Here is a 17,513-nt window from a genome sequence, read left to right on the forward strand (position 1 = left end):
ATGTGTGGGTGATGTGTACCCTATGATTGCCTGGAGCCCACTTTGAGTCACATGTTTTATTGTTACCTGTTTGCAAGTAATCTTGCACGTGCTTGTGAAAGAAGTAATTGCATTGTGGATAAGGTTGTGGCATTTTCTGACATTGCTAGTGATATCTAGAAAATTCACTTCCAGATCTGCAGTTACAGTATTTTCAAGTAACATTATCAGTAGTTATATTGCCAGGAGTAAAAAGGAATAAAATGTTCCCCTGTTTCTGGTTCTAGAGATAATTTGAGCTGATGCTTTAGCCTTCTGGTGCAAACCGAAAACCTTTTCATCTTTTTCATGTCTCTGTGGTGTTGCCATCTGCCATTTGAACTAGAATGGAGGGCTCAATAAATTCAGTACAGCAGGAAATTCTTTTTAGAATTAGTTAAACCGTCTGTCAGTTTAGTCCTGGCTCAGAATCTGTGCACCACTGAACAGAAGAGGGTGGTGGTGGGGAAGTGCTGAACTGATCAGGGCTAAAGTGTCTCTTCATTTCAGTAGTTTTGTCTCCACATTCTCCCCTTCTCCCCAGGTTGGGTTTTGAACCTGCCCTTCAGTTTATGGGTGTGTCTCTGCATGTCTTGGAACATCACCTATCCTGCTTACATGCATGGGCAGATGTTAGTCATTTTCAAGATGTAGTGCTGGATCCTATTGGTGAGATTCTGTGTTGTTTCTAAGAAGCACAGTCCCAGGGTAGGGGAGAGGGAGGACTGGCACAAAGCCATCTTTGTACCCTTGTGATCATGGGCTGCTTCAGAGCTTGGAGAGACCCCAGGGACCTGTCTAAGTTATGACAGCCTCCTTTGGCTGTCCTGTGTGCTGCAGCACTGCTTATAGTCTCTGCAGTGCTTACAAATTTACCTTAATTATGAGCTCAACTGTGAAAAGTGAGTGAAAGTTCATAAAATGTCACAATAACTTTTATAATAAATGTTGGTGGGAAAAGGTGCAAAAAAGAGACTGAATTAGTGCAAACAAAAAGGCCTACTGATATAATACAAGGACTCTGTTAAAATCATGTCTGGTAAACAAGATTAGCAGGAGACCAGAAATCAATGAACCAAAATTGGTGTGTCAGAAATTAGGCCTAATTGGTGAACAAAATAATAAAGGGGTGGGCTATTCCACCCATCCCTCACTTTTGGAGTCCCCAGAAAGAGATTTTTTGGGGAGAAGAGCTCACTACTGCAACAGTGGCTGACTGAAAGACAAGAGAAGGGGAAGGAGCAAGCTTCAGCATTGCGGATGGCACCCTCACAGTCTCCTGGGACTAGGGTTGCCAACTTTCTAATGGCAGAAAACTGAACATCCTGGTCCTACCTCTCCCCTGAGGCCCCACCCTGTAGTTTTGGGTATATTATACACTGTCTGCAAAGCATGCTTATAGAAATAATAACAACATTTATTGAAGCTGTAACAGCAAACAGAAGAACCTAATTATATGTATTAAAATTAGGCTTGACTATAGGGTTAAGTGTTTAGCGTGAGGCCTAGTAGAAGTTGGTATACGATGGCATGATTATTGTGTGCTTGTGACTGTTGGTTATGAAGTGATATGTGCTTGGTTATAAAATTTAGCAATATGTACTTAGTGATATTCCAGCAATGCATCATGTGATACACATTAAACCACAAATGAATATATGGTAGCATCTTAGGGGCTTTTTGCAATAAGAGCTAATCATATTGACATAGCAGAACTGCTGGGGGACAGACTGATGTAAATGATTGGGTTAACTGTTGGAAATGTAATTATAGTCAACTGGAATGCTACACATGGACAACCGGAACCGTAAAACTGGTCTCCTTGAATACCAAATATGAACAGGGGCTGAGACTTGATCAGATATAGTTCTGGATGTATGTGGGTGGAACAGAAAATAGTGTATAAAAGGTTGTCAAAACCATCCCTAATTGGGACACTGGGATGACGACATGGGGAAACCAGGTAGGAAGCCTGGCCCAGCACCTTTCTTTTGGGGCGAGCTACACTGACTGTTGCTTCCATCTTTGTTTCTAATAGTCTCCATTGTGCGCAGTGTAAGATTGTACATATGAACAATGCAGGAAATCATTTTACTGTACACATATATATTGATTTCCTATTATTTCAATTATATTTGTCTGTATTAATTAAAGCTCATAAGATTTCAGTGTGTTCTTCCAATCTCATGTTTTTAATTAACTCCAAGTAGCTGCCTGAATAAAGAACCTGTTATTTGTGACAGGTGTACTTTGCAATCTAGACTAATTCCAGGCTACAACAACAAGACCCGCTCCCCACCCCAAACACACATTTCCCTCCCCCCCACCCCGTGCCACCCCTATCCTGGGTCTTGTGAAAGGATTCTCAGAGATCAGCCTTACCAGTGCTTAATTCGTGCCAGGGCTGAGCCACGACCCCTCTAGACTTGGCAGTTCATAGCTCCAACGTCTCTGGGCTTGTTGCATCAGTTACTGAATGTAAAAAAATTGCTTGAGTCCCGGTACCTAAGTGCTTCATCCCTGGCACATCTTTTATTGCAAATTAAGCACTGAGCCTTACTGCAGTGCCTGCACTGGGGGAATCTTCCCCCAGCGGGATCCCAATGCTCTTAGGGCTTTTCTTTGTGCTGAAAGGATTAAACATACAAACCCATTCAGGTAAATCATCTTTTCTGTTCAGATTGAGTGGGGTTTTCTGTGGTGTGGGATCAAGCAGAGTCTGTAGCTCATTAAATCTAAGATCTTAAATTAAACTTAAATCTTGAAGTTGAATTCTGAACTTGAAACACAGATCGATCTTGTTCTTGCTGTCGAGAGAGAGGAAAACTTAGTAACTAAACTTTGAATGATGTACATGGAAGTGGGGTTTATCTCTGGAAAAAACCAAACATCTGGGTTTTATTCTTCAGGTGTGCTGATCTATCTTGGGTGCAAAGTGATACATTTTATAACAACTACTGTAGGGACTAGTATTTTGAATGGGATAAAATGAATAAGAGTGTTGAGTTGTGGAGCACCCATTGAGATTGCCACTTGATTAAAAGGTCGTCTAATACAGAAACAGTATGCAGTAAAGTAAATAAATAATGTTGTTGATGGAGATAACCTGGCTCTGTGCCTGATCCAAAGACCATTGAAGTTGATGGAAAGTAGACTTTAGTGGCTTTGGATCAGGCCCTGCTTGGGATGAATACTACTACTTGTTCGCCCAAATGCCAAAGTGGTGGCCATCCTCATTTGGTTAATATATGACATGGTACTAACATAAAAGGGCAGAATGCACAATTTCATTAAAATATTCAAATTCTGTTAAAGGTAAACTTCATTGCCAGCTCAGTTATTCCTAGCCTCTGCATACTTGTTCTTTCTATTGTATTGCATACAAAACATCCATATAGAACTTTCTAAGAAGTGCCTTGATATTTAGAGGAAGCGATCACACACTTTCACATAGATATGCCATTGGTTTCAGAGTACTCAGCACTTGTGAAAAACAGGCCATTTCTTTAATTGCCTCAATATGGATTTGAGTGCCAAGAATTAACTACCCAACATTTAAAAACTTGACCATAAGTTAAAAATGTGTGAATATATGATATTGATATGTATGAAATACAATAGGAAGGACAGGGATAGAAAGAGGCTAGGACTTACTAGTTAGGCAATGAATTTTTAACATTTAACAAAATCGTAATATATTTGAGATTTTGCACCATTTTCTTCTCCTTTTAATTATTCATATCAATTACTAATTGGCTATGGAATAAACACTTTTTGGTATCCAAGGAACAATAAGAAGTTTTATTCATCCCCAAATATTCAGGTGGGCAAATTATTCCCACCATCAGCATTTTAAAGTTCATATTCTTTAGAAGATGATCAAATCATGTGGCAATTCTAGTGCATGTGCATTATTCCTAGTACCTTCACAGAGCACAAGGATCGTTTATTTTTTAAAGTAGAATTCATTTTCATTGCCTAAAATACACAATGCTCTTGATGAGATGCTAGCTTTGACTGACCACACAAGTATTTTAAATCAAACATTAAAGAGAATGTGAATGGACACTAGTAATATAAACAAAAGTAGCATTGTAATAATTATAGTTATTGACTAAAGTTCTTTAATTTTCCAAATAAAAGACTCTATCAATGTAACGGGGCACGACTTACCACCATGGCACCTCCTGCTGGCCGTCCTGAGAATTAGCTTGGGTGTTGCCAGTACGCCCTTCTCAGGTAGTGTCTCACTCGTCATCTCATCTGTCTCCACCTCTGGGACCTGCATTGCTCCCCAGACTGCGTTGTCCTCTTCTGGACACCGCCCTTTGGCGGTGTCCCACTCGGTCCTTTCTCTCATTCCGGGGGACCGACAATCCTTAGTCCAACCACTTGCCTCAGTGGTAAACTGCAGTCCTGATTCTAGCCGCTCATCTCAGTGGCAAACTGGAGTCTATTCACTGGCCACTCCTCTCAGTGGCAAGTGGGGATGGGTGGGGGAACCTGGGCCTGCCTGCTACTCTGGGTCCCGACTCAGGGACCCTATAGCTGGCAGTCACGTACTGCCCCTCCTCCAACTCTGCCATTTCCTTCCCTGAGCCACTTCCCCGCAGCCCTAGCACCTTCCTTGCCCTTGTATCAGGCCTCAGTCTGGCAGCAGTCAGCCTGGAGCTTTCTCTTACTCTGCTGACCTTGCCCAGCGCTGCTCTGTCCATGGTGCTCCAGCCTTCTAAGCAGCCAGCCCTTCTCCCTCCTCCTTCAGGGAGTGACTGCCTCCCCCTCTGCTCAGCAGCCCCTTCTAATATGGGCCAGCCTGGCCTTGATTGGCTGTTCCAATAAATCTTCTCCTGATTGGCTGGCACTATAAGCCTTTTCCTCACTGGCTGCCTCCCGCTCAGCCTCCCCAGGGTGGCTTTAACCCTTTACCTACCAGTGAGTGACAACTGCCCCATCACAATCAACAATTAATTATAATATTGCAATGGCATTCGATCTGTATATAGTGTTTGCTGTCAGAGGTAGAAATACAATGAAAATATTTGATTACAAGTTATAAAAAACCTGCTCTGATAAACTAATATGAAAATCAGCAATCTTTGCATTGTCAGAAAGAGTTTGCAAAGTGAGGATTGATCTACCAATAATTTGAATACAAAATTTGATTGTTAGAGCAGTCAAGTCTCCTGCTTCTGCTAGGGTGGCCTGCATTAGATTTTCCACACTAAAGCCTTTTGGCAATGCCTCACACGTTATAGACACTGTCTGCAATATCTTGGAAGGCTTCCTCCTCAAGTCTGTGAACGCACCTTCAGGTAGAGTACCTATTGTGCCATGCTGCCAAGGGACACAGGAGGCTGAGTATGGTGCAAGAAGCAGCAGTGCGGAAGCAATGAATCCTTTGGTAGAAGCCCTGAATGGCCAGTGAATTCTGTCCCTATGAAATTTCCTTCAAATTAATTATTCTGCATTATGTGACCACAGATTATAATGGCTATAAAATTAGCAGTCCCTTTGCCTGTTGTTAACAGTTTTTGCTGTGCAAAGTTTTTATGAGATATGAAATTATTTTGCACAGTTAATCTGAAGTGAATACACAAATCTTTCAACATTATGTTCAGATTATGATTGGGAAATCATATCTATGTATTTAAAAGGCTCTGTCTTTTCAAGAGGCAGTCTGTGTTTGTAGTCTGCATAGATATCTTCAGCAGTATTAAAAAGTCTGTCACAAATGTGGCTTGGCAGAGCTCCTGAAAGTGATCTTGCACTAATAACAAGATTTAGAAGATGGACAGAATGCTTCCACCATTCAGTGAGGTCTCTGGGCTACGGAATACCTGGCTCATATGTATGCATTGAGAGCTCTGTACCCAGTGTAGATGATGCCACAACAAGACCTGCAGTGAATGTGCATTGTTCTTCACTAGCAACTCTCACTCTTTTCTTTCCATCCCCATCGGCCCTTGACTTTTTCAATTACCGGCACAGACATTGGCCTTCTTTCCCGCCAGTGCTTGTGTCGTTATTGCTTTTGGATCACAGTGGTGGTGGGGATTAGAACTGAACAGTGGTCATTTAAAGCATGAGTTCCTCATGCATGTAATTGTATTAACTTGTGCTGATTCCACATAGTTCCAGTGTGATTAGTTATAACTCAACATTTTGTGTGATCTCTTCCATCAGTGAGCATCTTCACGGGATGGCATTGAATTACTGTAGCTGTTTTGACATAGCTTTTTTGTTCCCAGATCTGTCAGCAGTATCCAGTGAGTTCCAATAATGAGCGAGCTTGCTTGCTTGCTTTGTCTTCTGAGTTTTATGTCTTTTGACTCACTGTTAAAACTAATCGCTGGTATTTTATTATAACTTTAATAAAATCACATGCATGCTTTTTGAAGTAATAATTATTTAATCAAGTGAACAACCTGAGTGTTCTTTGCCATCAGCATTTAACCTGATAATATGCCTGATGAGGAGATGAAAATATTGTATAAAAAGCAGTGTGCAATTTTTCGTGAGGGTTTGAGCCAAGAGTTGCTCATGTGAGATGAACATTTTTCAGGTTCATAGCTTTGCCTAACTAAAATACTGTCAGGCATTCAGCATGCTTTGTCTTACTTAGCATTTAAACAATTGGTTATGATTACAGAGCTAAATTGCTGTTGGAAAACATAGTTTTAAATTGGTATTTTAAAATTCTGTGTAAAACCTCACTTAAGGTATAAATGCTAAATAAAGTGTAGAACAGCAAAGCTCTCCATGCCTAACAATCACATGTTTCTTTCCCATGAGCCACAGGGTAACATTCTACAGATTATGGGATGGCTAGTACACAGCTGGTGTCCCACAAGTGAGTCCCACAAAGACTTACATTGCTGAATCTCCTTACTAAAAGCTAAATTGTGATTTTGCTACTAACTCTGAGTAGCTGTACTGTTGCAGAAGCAGAACAGGGATGATATTGTGAATCAAAGTCACAATGGATATGTCTGCACAACTGCTGGGAGCAAGTCTCGCAGCCCAGGTCTACAGAAGTGTGTTAGCAGAGCTTGTGCTAGTGTTCTAAATATAGCAAAATCGGTGTTCCAGCTTGGGCTGGAGCTTGGGGTCTGAAGCACAGGTAGGTGGGGGTGGGTGGGCATCAGCGCCCAAGGTACAGTGCAAGCCCAAATGTCAAAGCAATATCTACACAGCTATTTTTAGCACATTAGTCTGAGCCCCGCTAACTTGAGTCTGTTAGCCTGGGCTGCAAGACTCCCAACAGCTGTGTAGACATACCCAATATATAGACAATATGGTCCCAGGTTCTCCCCTTGCCTTAAGGGAAGTAAGCTGCACCAACACTGTATTTGGCATAGACTCTTTCCCCTCTATTTGCATTTCCCAGCTGCACTGCCTGGGGCATTTGCGGTGTGGGAAACAAAGGCAAAGCTGCTACCACTCTCCCACTTGTGCCCACCCAGTTCCTGCCCACCTGCATGGGAGGGGAAGTTGCAGCCCTGCAGAGACTTCTGATTCTACCTTCGTACTGCTGCCCATGATATGGGTAGCCTCTGCAGGGGAGTAAAGGCACACAGAGTGAGTGGAAAATCTCATACTAAAGGAGAGGGTACCAGCAATCCACTCCACTTCGTTAGTTAGGTGTTGCCCCTTACTCACTGGAAAGTTGCCACAGTGGTCACCAGTTGGACAAAGTTTGTGTGTCCCTGGCATATTAATCCACTCATTCTGTGCTTGGAGACTATTCAGGTTGACTGCTACATTCTGGAGTTTGAATTTTGGAGTGGTTTGAGGAAGTTTTGAGTTTTAAGGTCTGATCTATTTCTGGGATATTGTTTTAAATGTCACTTATGGTGTCATTACGTTAAGTCATATTAATCACTTCCACTATGAATGGTAATACTTTCATTTGGTTGGCAGCATTTCTCTTACTTGTTACAATAAACTAATTCATGATAATACTGAGAGGCTTGGTGGTCAAAGTCAATGACAGTCATGTCAAGCATGGCAGATATGATCATTTTAAAACCTCTTTAGTTAAACTAATAAACTATACCGTGATTATCAGTGCTGCTTATAAAGCAGTCTATATTATGGCGCTGCATCTCTGTGCAGTGTAGCGTCATTACAGACCCTTATGTTAAAGAATACAAGACTGACAGATAATTCAACAATATAAGAAGCTGTCTGATCCAACAGAACAGTAATCTTATGTGACTACCATTTTGTGTAGATGACGTACAGGATAATGAGTTACGTCGCTCTCAGGAAGAAAGGCTACAGAAATCCCAAACGGTAACTTTTTCTGAAATTCATAAAAAAACCTATGAATAAAAAACAAGATACACTGGAGATGGTGTGTGCCAACAGAATTTGCAGTAGCAGAGATTTGGCAAGGAGGCTGCTGGTGGAAAACTTCTCACCATCCTGGAGATAGCCAGATGAAGAATAAATAGTTCATTCTCTTGGCATCCACAAAGAGCAGAAAGAAAGAGTCTGCTCCAGGATGAAGTTTTTCCTCATCAAGAACCTCTTCTTGAACTGAACTAATATATTTGAGGGAAAATGTATTCGCTATGAGTAACAAGATCAGTGTGCCATCTCCTCAGCGGGTGTGAATCAGTGTCATTCTATTGATTCTCAGTTGCATGCATTTAGCTTGTGTTCATGAATATAAGAATGGCCATGCTGGGTCAGACCAATGGTCAATCTAGCCTAGTATCCTGTGACCCAACTGTGGCCATTGCCAGATATTTCAAAGGGAATGAACAGAACAGGGCAATCATCAAGTGATCCATCCTCTGTTGTCCAGTCCCAGCATCTGACAGTCAGAGGCTTGGGGACACCTAAATCACAGGGTTGCATCTATGACCATCTTGGCTAGTAGCCCTTAATGGACCTAACCTTCATGGACTTATGTAATTCTTTTTTGAACCCAGTTATACTTTTGGCCTTCACAGCATCCCCTGGCAAAGGGTTCTATAGGTTGACTGTGTGTTGAGTGAAAATGTACTTGCTCTTGTTTTTTTTAAACCTGCTATCTCTTAATTTCATCAGGTGACTCCTGGTTCTTGTGTTATGTGAAGAGGTAAATAACACATTTTCTCCATACTATTCATGATATTATAGACTTCTGTCATATCCCTCCCTTGGCCTTCGTCATCTCTTTTCCAAGCCGAACAGTCCCAGTATTTTGAATCTTTCCTCACATGGAGCTGTTCCATACCCCTAATCATTTTTGTTGCCCTTCTCTGTACTTTTTTCCATTTCTAATATATCTTTTTAGAGATGGGCAACAACAACTGCACACAGTATTCAAGGTGTGGGTGTACCATGGCTTTTATAGTGGCATTATATTTACTGTCTTCTCAGCTATCCCTTTCCTAATGGCTCCCAACATTCTGTTTGCTTTTTTGACTGCTACTGCATGTTGAGCAGACGTTTTTCAGAGAATTATCCATGATGACTCCAAGATCACTTTCTTGAGTGGTAACAGCTAATTTAGACCCCATCATTTTATATGTATAGCTGAGATTATGTGTTCCAATGTGCATTACTTTGCATTTATTAACATTGAATTTCATCTGCCATTTTGTTGCCCAGTCACCCGGTTTTGAGATTTCCCTTTGTAGCTCTTTGCAGTCTGCTTTGGACTTAACTCTCTCAAGTAATTTAATATTGTCTGCCAGCTTTGCCACCTCTCTGTTTATCTCATTTTCCAGATCATTTATGAATATATTGAACAGAACTCCTCCCAGTGCAGACCTTTGGGGGACACCACTATTTACCTCTCTCCATTCTGAAAACAGACTATTTATTCCTACCCTTTGTTTCCTATCTTTTAACCATTTGCTGATCTCTGAGAGGGCCCTCTCTCTTATCCCCATGACTGGTTACTTTGCTTAAGAGCCTGTGGTGAGGGACCTTTTCAAAGGCTTTCTGAAAGTCCAAATACACTATATCCACTGGATCACCCTTGTCTATGTGTTTGTTTGTTGACCCCCTTAAAGAATTCTAATAGATGCATTCATGTGATTCCCATGGACTTCAGTGGAAACTCATTTCAGGCTAGAATTTGGCTGCTAGGGGATAAATAGAAGAAAGTATGATAGGTGAAATCCTGCCTCATTGAAATCAATGATAAAACTCCTCTATGCGTCAGTGATGCCAGGATTTCATTCTATGACTTTTATTTTATTTCATTTATTTTTATGACTGAACATGCTTGAATAGACGAGAACACCAGAATTAGAAGGGAGTTCTCAGTCTCCGAGAACATAATAGCTAGTCTCTGCTATCATAGTGCAGAGAAAAAATACATTTATCTGCCTTTAAAAAGTAAGCATAGCTTGTGATATGTTCAAGAAATTCCTTAACTGCTGCACCTAAACTGAGCAAAGAAATGTGTGCTGCTCTTGAGTACCTTTGTTAAACTCTTCTATTATGTCTTATTCTCTCATTTCATTCTCTGAGGAAGGAGTTAGCCTTATTATGCAGAGACAGCTTGACTTGTTTCATTGAGCCATGCATGCGGAAATACAGAATTTGACAGCCTTTCCTGTATCTTCAAATATTTAAAATACCTGAGTTAGGCTGGTTGCATTTTTGAGTCATATTACTGTGGTGCTGAATTAATATTTTTAACCTCTTTATTTTAAAACAGTACAGGCCAAATTTACTTGGTGACTTAATCAATTCTTTAAGTTACATGTGAGATGTAATATCACCTACCTTATATTATATCATCATGTTAATTGCTTCCCCTGCCCCGTACTCTCTTTTCACTTCCTAGGTGTGTAAGTAACACCTGTTTTATATACCCACTGAATGCCAAATTAGTACAGTTACACTATTTTGTCACTTACATTTGATTTCTGACCCACTCATACCCGATGAGGGATTTCTGCATCATTTGTCACCAGTGAATTAACATAGTCCTGAACATCTCAATTCGCCAGTTAACATGACCTGAGATTTTTCCAACTATGTTATTTGACATAATGCAGGAAAAAACTTCATATCTATTTGACGACTTTTTACTGGTTTTGATATTGTGATTATATTGATTCAGAGGTTATTTAACTATAAATAATTTAAAGATAAATACAATATTCACTGTGTTGGTAAATGTAACACGATCAGATCATTGCAAATATACAGTTGGATGCTTCATTCTTTGGGATTGAATGCATAATTTATAGGTTAATGGAATACATTTGTGAGTCATCATATTGCACAAATAGTCTAAAGCTGAAAACATAAAGTTTGCAAACCATGTCATGGATTTCTGAAATAAGCATATTTTGTTAGCTATGCAGATGACCTTATTAGCAAATATTCAGTTAGAAAACCTAGCAAACCTTTCGAGAAACCTAGTTTGAATTTTGAGAAAGTGATTTATGAGAACCAGTGGCTGGAAGTTAAAGCCGGACAAATTCAAATTAGAAATTCTTAGACTGTCAGTCCTTCATCAGTTGAGACTGAGCCTATCACAACACATCTTCCAATCTTCTCTTGCTCTGGCCATCCTTCGCCATGCTTGTCCATATCTCCTTGTTAGGAAATCATCCCACCTCTTTGGAGGCCGACCACATGGCCGTTTCTGTTCTTGCAGCTCGGATATAACTGCATTCCATCTGTTGTCGCTGATTTTTAACAGTGAGAGTGACTGACCGCTGGAACAAATTACCAAGGGAGGTGGTGGAATCTCCATGTCTTGATGTCTTCAGATCAAGACTGGATGCCTTTCTAGAAGATATGCTTTAGTCAAATACAAGTTATTAGGCTCAATACAGAGGTAACTGGGTGAAATTCTATGGCCTATGTTAAAAGGAGGTCAGACTAGATGATCTCATAGTCATTTCTGGCCTTTAAAAATCTGTGAATCTAAGAATTTATTTGACAAAGTTAGCCTCTTTCTCTGTTATACAAATTGTCCATGAACTGATTGAGTTTTCTTGAATTTTAGTATTTAGGAAGTCATTTGCTGAATAATCCTGTGAATCTGTCACTGTTTCATGAACAGTTAATTGTTCTTTAGTATTCAAAATCTGAGCTGTTTTGATTAGATACATTGGTCACATAATATATTTCTGTTCCTGGATTGGTTGAATGTAATTCTTAATTGGGTTTCCAATGCAAACAGCAAAGAGTTCAAAATGTACTTTCTATGAATATCCTGGAATATTTGATTAAAATGTGTGGGTTTGGCAAACTTTTCCTGTCAATTTACTACACCATTTGTGGAACGTGAACCCAAGAGTGTGCGATCACAGTTACTGAAAAAAAAAAAAGTACAACCTAATGTTCACAAAAAATGTTCTGCAGTATTCATCCAGCTTTGGTTTTTGAGTTTATCGGAAAACTTGAAACGAGATGATTCCATGTTTCAGCGTCTTTTTTTTTTTTGTGAACATGCTGAACACTTCTATTTTGCAATGCTAACTTTTCTATGGATTGGATTGGATCCAGAGTAAGTTAGCAAAGGTATTTGAGATAGTTTTCTGAAATTTGTTGTATATGCGGAGAGAAAGTTAGTTAATAGTACAAATACTTACATAAAATCTTCTGATTTTTTTTTTTAAAGCTAGAACTGATTCATAAAAAGAAAAAAAAAAAGGTCGTATTTAAGGGTGAAATGCACCCCTTGCAGAGAGCTTGTACAAGGCCTATGCACCACTTAAGCTATATGACCTGATCCTGCGGTGAGAATTGTGTGAGCAGCCCACTACACCAGGCTGGAACCTCATTGATCTCAATCAACTCACTGGGGTTACTTACACGAGTAATGTTATGCACTTTAAGGGTACGTCTAGACTACCCGCCGTATCGGCGGGTAGTGATTGATTTCTCGGGGATCGATATATCACGTCTCATCTAGACGCGATATATCGATCCCTGAAAGCACTCCCGTCGACTCCGGAACTCCACCAGTGCGAACGGCGGTAGCAGAGTCAACGGGGAGCCGCGGACATCGATCCTGCACCGTGAGGACGAGAGGTAAATCGATCTAAGATACTTCGACTTCAGCTACGCTATTCACGTTGCTGAAGTTGCGTATCTTAGATCGATCCCCCCCCTCAGTGTAGACCAGCCCTAAGTGTTTGCTGCACTGGGAACTTGAGGCCTGATTCAACTGCCATTTCGAAATTAATGGAAGGACTCTCAATGGGAGTTGGAAAGCTCCAGCAAAACACCACTCTTCAAAAGCTCTAGCCAAACTGCTTTTCAGTTTGCATTTTCTTTCAGGCCCTGCTTCAATTGCTGTTCTTGTAGGTGCTAGTCTTACCCCAAATACGCTAAAGTTCTCTTGTGTTTTGGGTGTCAGACATCAGTCATTCCCCTCAGCAAGATGTCTAGTCAGAAAGAGCATACAGCTGGAATCCACTTGTCAAAGATTCTAACGTGCCAACAGTAGGTCCATTCTTACCCAGCACATATTAAAAATGAGCAGTTTATTCAAGTCAGTAGGTTTCACAAAGTGACTGTGAATGTTCCAGTTCCTTGCCTGCACTCGTGTTTAGTGAGACTAGCCTGGGTGCAGCTGTTAGACCTTTTTGTTGTTATTTATTTTTTATTATCATTACATCTAGGAGCCCCAGTCAAGGATCAGAACTCCACTGTGCTAGGTGTGTACAATCACAAAGCCTCTTCTTATTCCATGTCAAAGGCTTTTATTTTCATCAAGTTGTATTAGTTTAATTCATTCACCATCTTTTCCACAATAATGTTTCACTATAGCTGGCCACATTTTTCAACTTTTGAAATGGCAACATTTTAGAAAAGGGAAATATTTTCTTTAAAAAAAAAAATTCTCCCATTTTTTACTACCTCTGATGTTGGCCTAACCAAAATTGTTTAGTAGAAAATTCATACTGTGAATAATTGAGTTTCCATGAAATTGTGTTAGTCTCTGAATATTCTAAAATTGGATTGTTTGCAGCTACTTTTTTCCCTCAAATGATCCAGCTCTCCTTCCAAATTAAAAATAATTGAAGGGGAGGGATAGCTCAGTGGTTTGAGCATTGGCCTGCTAAACCCGGGGTTGTGAGTTCAATCCTTGAGGAGGCCACTTAGGGATCTGGGGCAAAAATTGGTCCTGCTAGTGAAGGCAGGGGGCTGGACTCAATGACCTTTCAAGGTCCCTTCCAGTTCTAGGAGATTGGTATATCTCCAATTATTACCTTTATTACCAAAATTCTGCCCTCTTACACCTGTGCAATATTAAAGGGAATACATGGGTGTACAAGAGGTAGAATTTGGTCCAAGATTTTTAAATATTCATAATATTCCAGCTAAAGGGGAGACGTAACTGTTGTGATATTTTTCAATTCTCTTCTTGTAGCAATTTAAACTGAAGTGTAACAATGCAATGAATAGAAGACTATTTCATCTTTTTTCCCTGTCAGAATTCTTTTTTGGGGTTTTCAGGAACATATTTTTAACACAGAGCTTTGTAAGGCTGTGTCACATTTTGATATAAAATATTCATGCAATGAGGATACTCTGTGGCTGTGGAATTAGGAACACTGCAATATTCACAAAATCCAGTAGAATCTAGATTTTGCTCAACTTCAAAGGAGAAATATATTATCTATAACAACATGTAACCTATTATAATGGGGAAAAAAAGCTATCACAGAACTCTTGCCTGCGAAGTATTTCCTGGAACATGAACACTGAAAGATGCTTGATATGTCACTATTTATAAACTCTCTTACGCCTTTAATTGCTATTTTATCCATTGTTAAGGGGGCAAAGATAGTTTACCAGAGTTGCTCATATTAAAAATGTTGATTTTTTGCACTTTCAGATCCACTTAATCTAGACTGATTGGTGTTAACATTCTTTTCCTTATCAAGTTGATAAGCAGCAGTTGCTAATTAGCAAACTTGATTTTTTTGGTGCCTTTGGACTCTCATTCCCATACCACTTTGATCTTTATTTCTCTCTCTGCTGAATCAACAAGCAGTCTGAATAGCTGCATCCTCAGTAGGATGAAGGTGAAATGCAAAGGAAACAATGGATTTGTGACCTTCTTTTTCCTCTTGTGTTTACTAAAGGGCTGGATGATTTTTCACTATATATATATCTATATATATCTATATATATATCTATCTATCTCCATTTTCTGTTTATTATTTGTTAGTTGTATTATAGTAGCACTTAGAAGACTCAACTGAGATTGGGGCTCCATCGTGCTAGGCTCTGCATACACACATAATAAGAAATGGTTTCTGTCCACCAAGACAGGCAAAGGGTGGGAGAAAGGCAGTATCATCCCCATTTTACATATGGGAAACCTGAAGCACAGAGAGATGAAGTGACTTACGCAGGAATTCTGTGGCAGAGCCTGGAATTTAACCCAGATATACTGAGTCCCAGTCAAATGCCTTAATCATAAGCCCATCCTCTCATTGTTTGTGTTTTACATTAGAAATTCCGATATTTGTTTGCTGTTTTTTTTGTTTTTTTTTCTGGAAGACTGGACAATTAGCAGGATCATAAAATCACTAGTGATAGAAAGTACAACCTGAGGAAATGAAGAACAGGGATTTTTCATTAGACTGTTCAAAACCTTGTCTACACTTCAAAATTTTGCTGCTTTAATATATGCTGTCATAGTTAGAGGCAAAACTCCTCTACAGGTAAGCAAAGTTGTACCAGTAGAAAAGCATTTATAGTGGTATAAGTGCTTATTCTGATTTGGCAAAATGAAATAAACTATGCCCGAATAAATTCTGGTTTAACTGCATTTGCACTGGGGCTCTTAATGGCATAACTGTATCGATTAAAAAAATCACAGCTGTTACTGACATAGTTATGTTGATAAAACTTTTTAAGTGTAGGCCAGGCCTAAGACCTTGTTTCTTGTTTTGTTTTTAACACCTGTTTAACTCAGTTGCCTGAGCAAGGGTTGGAAAGAAAGATCTATTTGTTAAACGCCCCTCCACCTCTTCAGTTAATGCTGGAGAAAGCTCCCATTGATGTATAGGTTTTGCTTAAACCATTCATCACAAAGGTAATATTGTGGAATTCACTGGTTTGTAAGTAGAGGTATGTTTTATTTGTATAGGGAACAGGGTTTGTGAGAGGACACAACATTATGTATGGTATGAAAAATTTCTGATAGTGGATTTAATGCTGCTTCAATCATTTTGGCAAGGTGGCCCTGATGTTCAGATTAAGTGAAAGGTAATCTTTGTATGATTAGAACTGGAACTCATTTCACTTCTTCTTACTTCCTAGGGCAGAGAATTGAGGGAGCTCAGAGGAAGTGTAAGGACTTCCACTTAAGTGACTTCCACTTAAATAGGTAGAATATTTTTGCTTTTGATGAAAGACTCCTTAGATATTTTTCATTAAACAGTTTTTCTTTTGTAATTCCACTCATTCTGTTACCCCATTATTTCAAATTGGTGTGGATCTTATGTGTAGAGTGATGAATTTTGTACTGGAGAATTTGGCTTCTGCATCTCTGATAGATCAACACAAAGACCCAACTGTTTGTTCTCTTTACTCAGAGAGGTTTAGGGCTCCGTCTATTCTTACAAGTGAATGTTGGCCGTGGTATGGAAATTGAAAAAGGGTATGTATGGAGCGACACTCCAAAAGTGATGAAAACCGTATCTGCCAGCTGGTCACTTCCGCCTATCAGTTGAATGAGTTTGAGTGTAACTGTCATCATTGCAGTTTGCAAGATCTGAGCAGCAAGAAAAAATACATAGGTGAAATATGACTAGGGGGAAAATAACTGATAAACATAATGACAAACTGAAATCAGGACATAGTTCTTGCAAGAAGGCCAATCGATATAGCTTATTTTGTTTGTATTGTAGTTGAATATGCATGTGTGTCTATAGGAGTGTGATCATCTGCATTACGTTCTTTTCCTTCCTTTCTTCTTTCTCACAGTGCATGCCAATTAAAGGCCTTGGATTTGTTCTTGGAGCCTACAAATGCATTTGCAAGGCTGGATTCTATCATCCCAACATCTTTTCAGTGAACAGCTTTCAGAGTAAGTGCTTTTGCTTGAGTTTAAAAAAAAAAAAAGAGAGGGAAAAAAATAGAAATAGCATTAATAATGCAGGACTCCTTTTTATCCTTGTCAGGGTTATACAGTAAATTCCCAATGGCCTGCAACTCTAGGATTATAAAATCACTTAAGGAGTTTTAGCCCTTTGTGATACTATTGAAGATCCTGTAAAACATACCTACTTTAATCATATTTGACTTGTAAATTAATTTTAAAAATATGAAAAGAAATCTTGGTACCAGGGAATGAAGCTTTCTGGCATCAGTATTTGTGCACAGACTGTGAATGAATAAATAAATAAATAAATATTTGTTTTCCCTTGTACTAGTGCAGAATTGATGCTTTAGTCACGGCTTCTTTGCATTTTTAATTGTCTTAATATTACCTGAGTTGTATAGGAAAATCCAAGCTATAATTTTGTGCAAAATGGTTATTAGAGATGGTTGGGGCTGAGAAACTT

The 17,513-nt window shown here is 39.5% G+C and overlaps 1 protein-coding gene across 1 annotated transcript in view; it reads left to right on the top strand.

The window, feature by feature from the left end:
• Positions 1-17,513, top strand: part of GPR158 (G protein-coupled receptor 158) — a 326,593-nt gene that overhangs the window by 128,159 nt on the left and 180,921 nt on the right. The window contains exon 3 of the mRNA XM_045003693.1: positions 16,933-17,035. Coding sequence (XP_044859628.1) covers positions 16,933-17,035 — 103 coding nt within the window. The remainder of the gene's footprint in view (positions 1-16,932; positions 17,036-17,513) is intronic.

Source organism: Mauremys mutica, chromosome 2 (assembly GCF_020497125.1).
Source record: "Mauremys mutica isolate MM-2020 ecotype Southern chromosome 2, ASM2049712v1, whole genome shotgun sequence".
Lineage (NCBI taxonomy): Eukaryota > Metazoa > Chordata > Testudines > Geoemydidae > Mauremys > Mauremys mutica.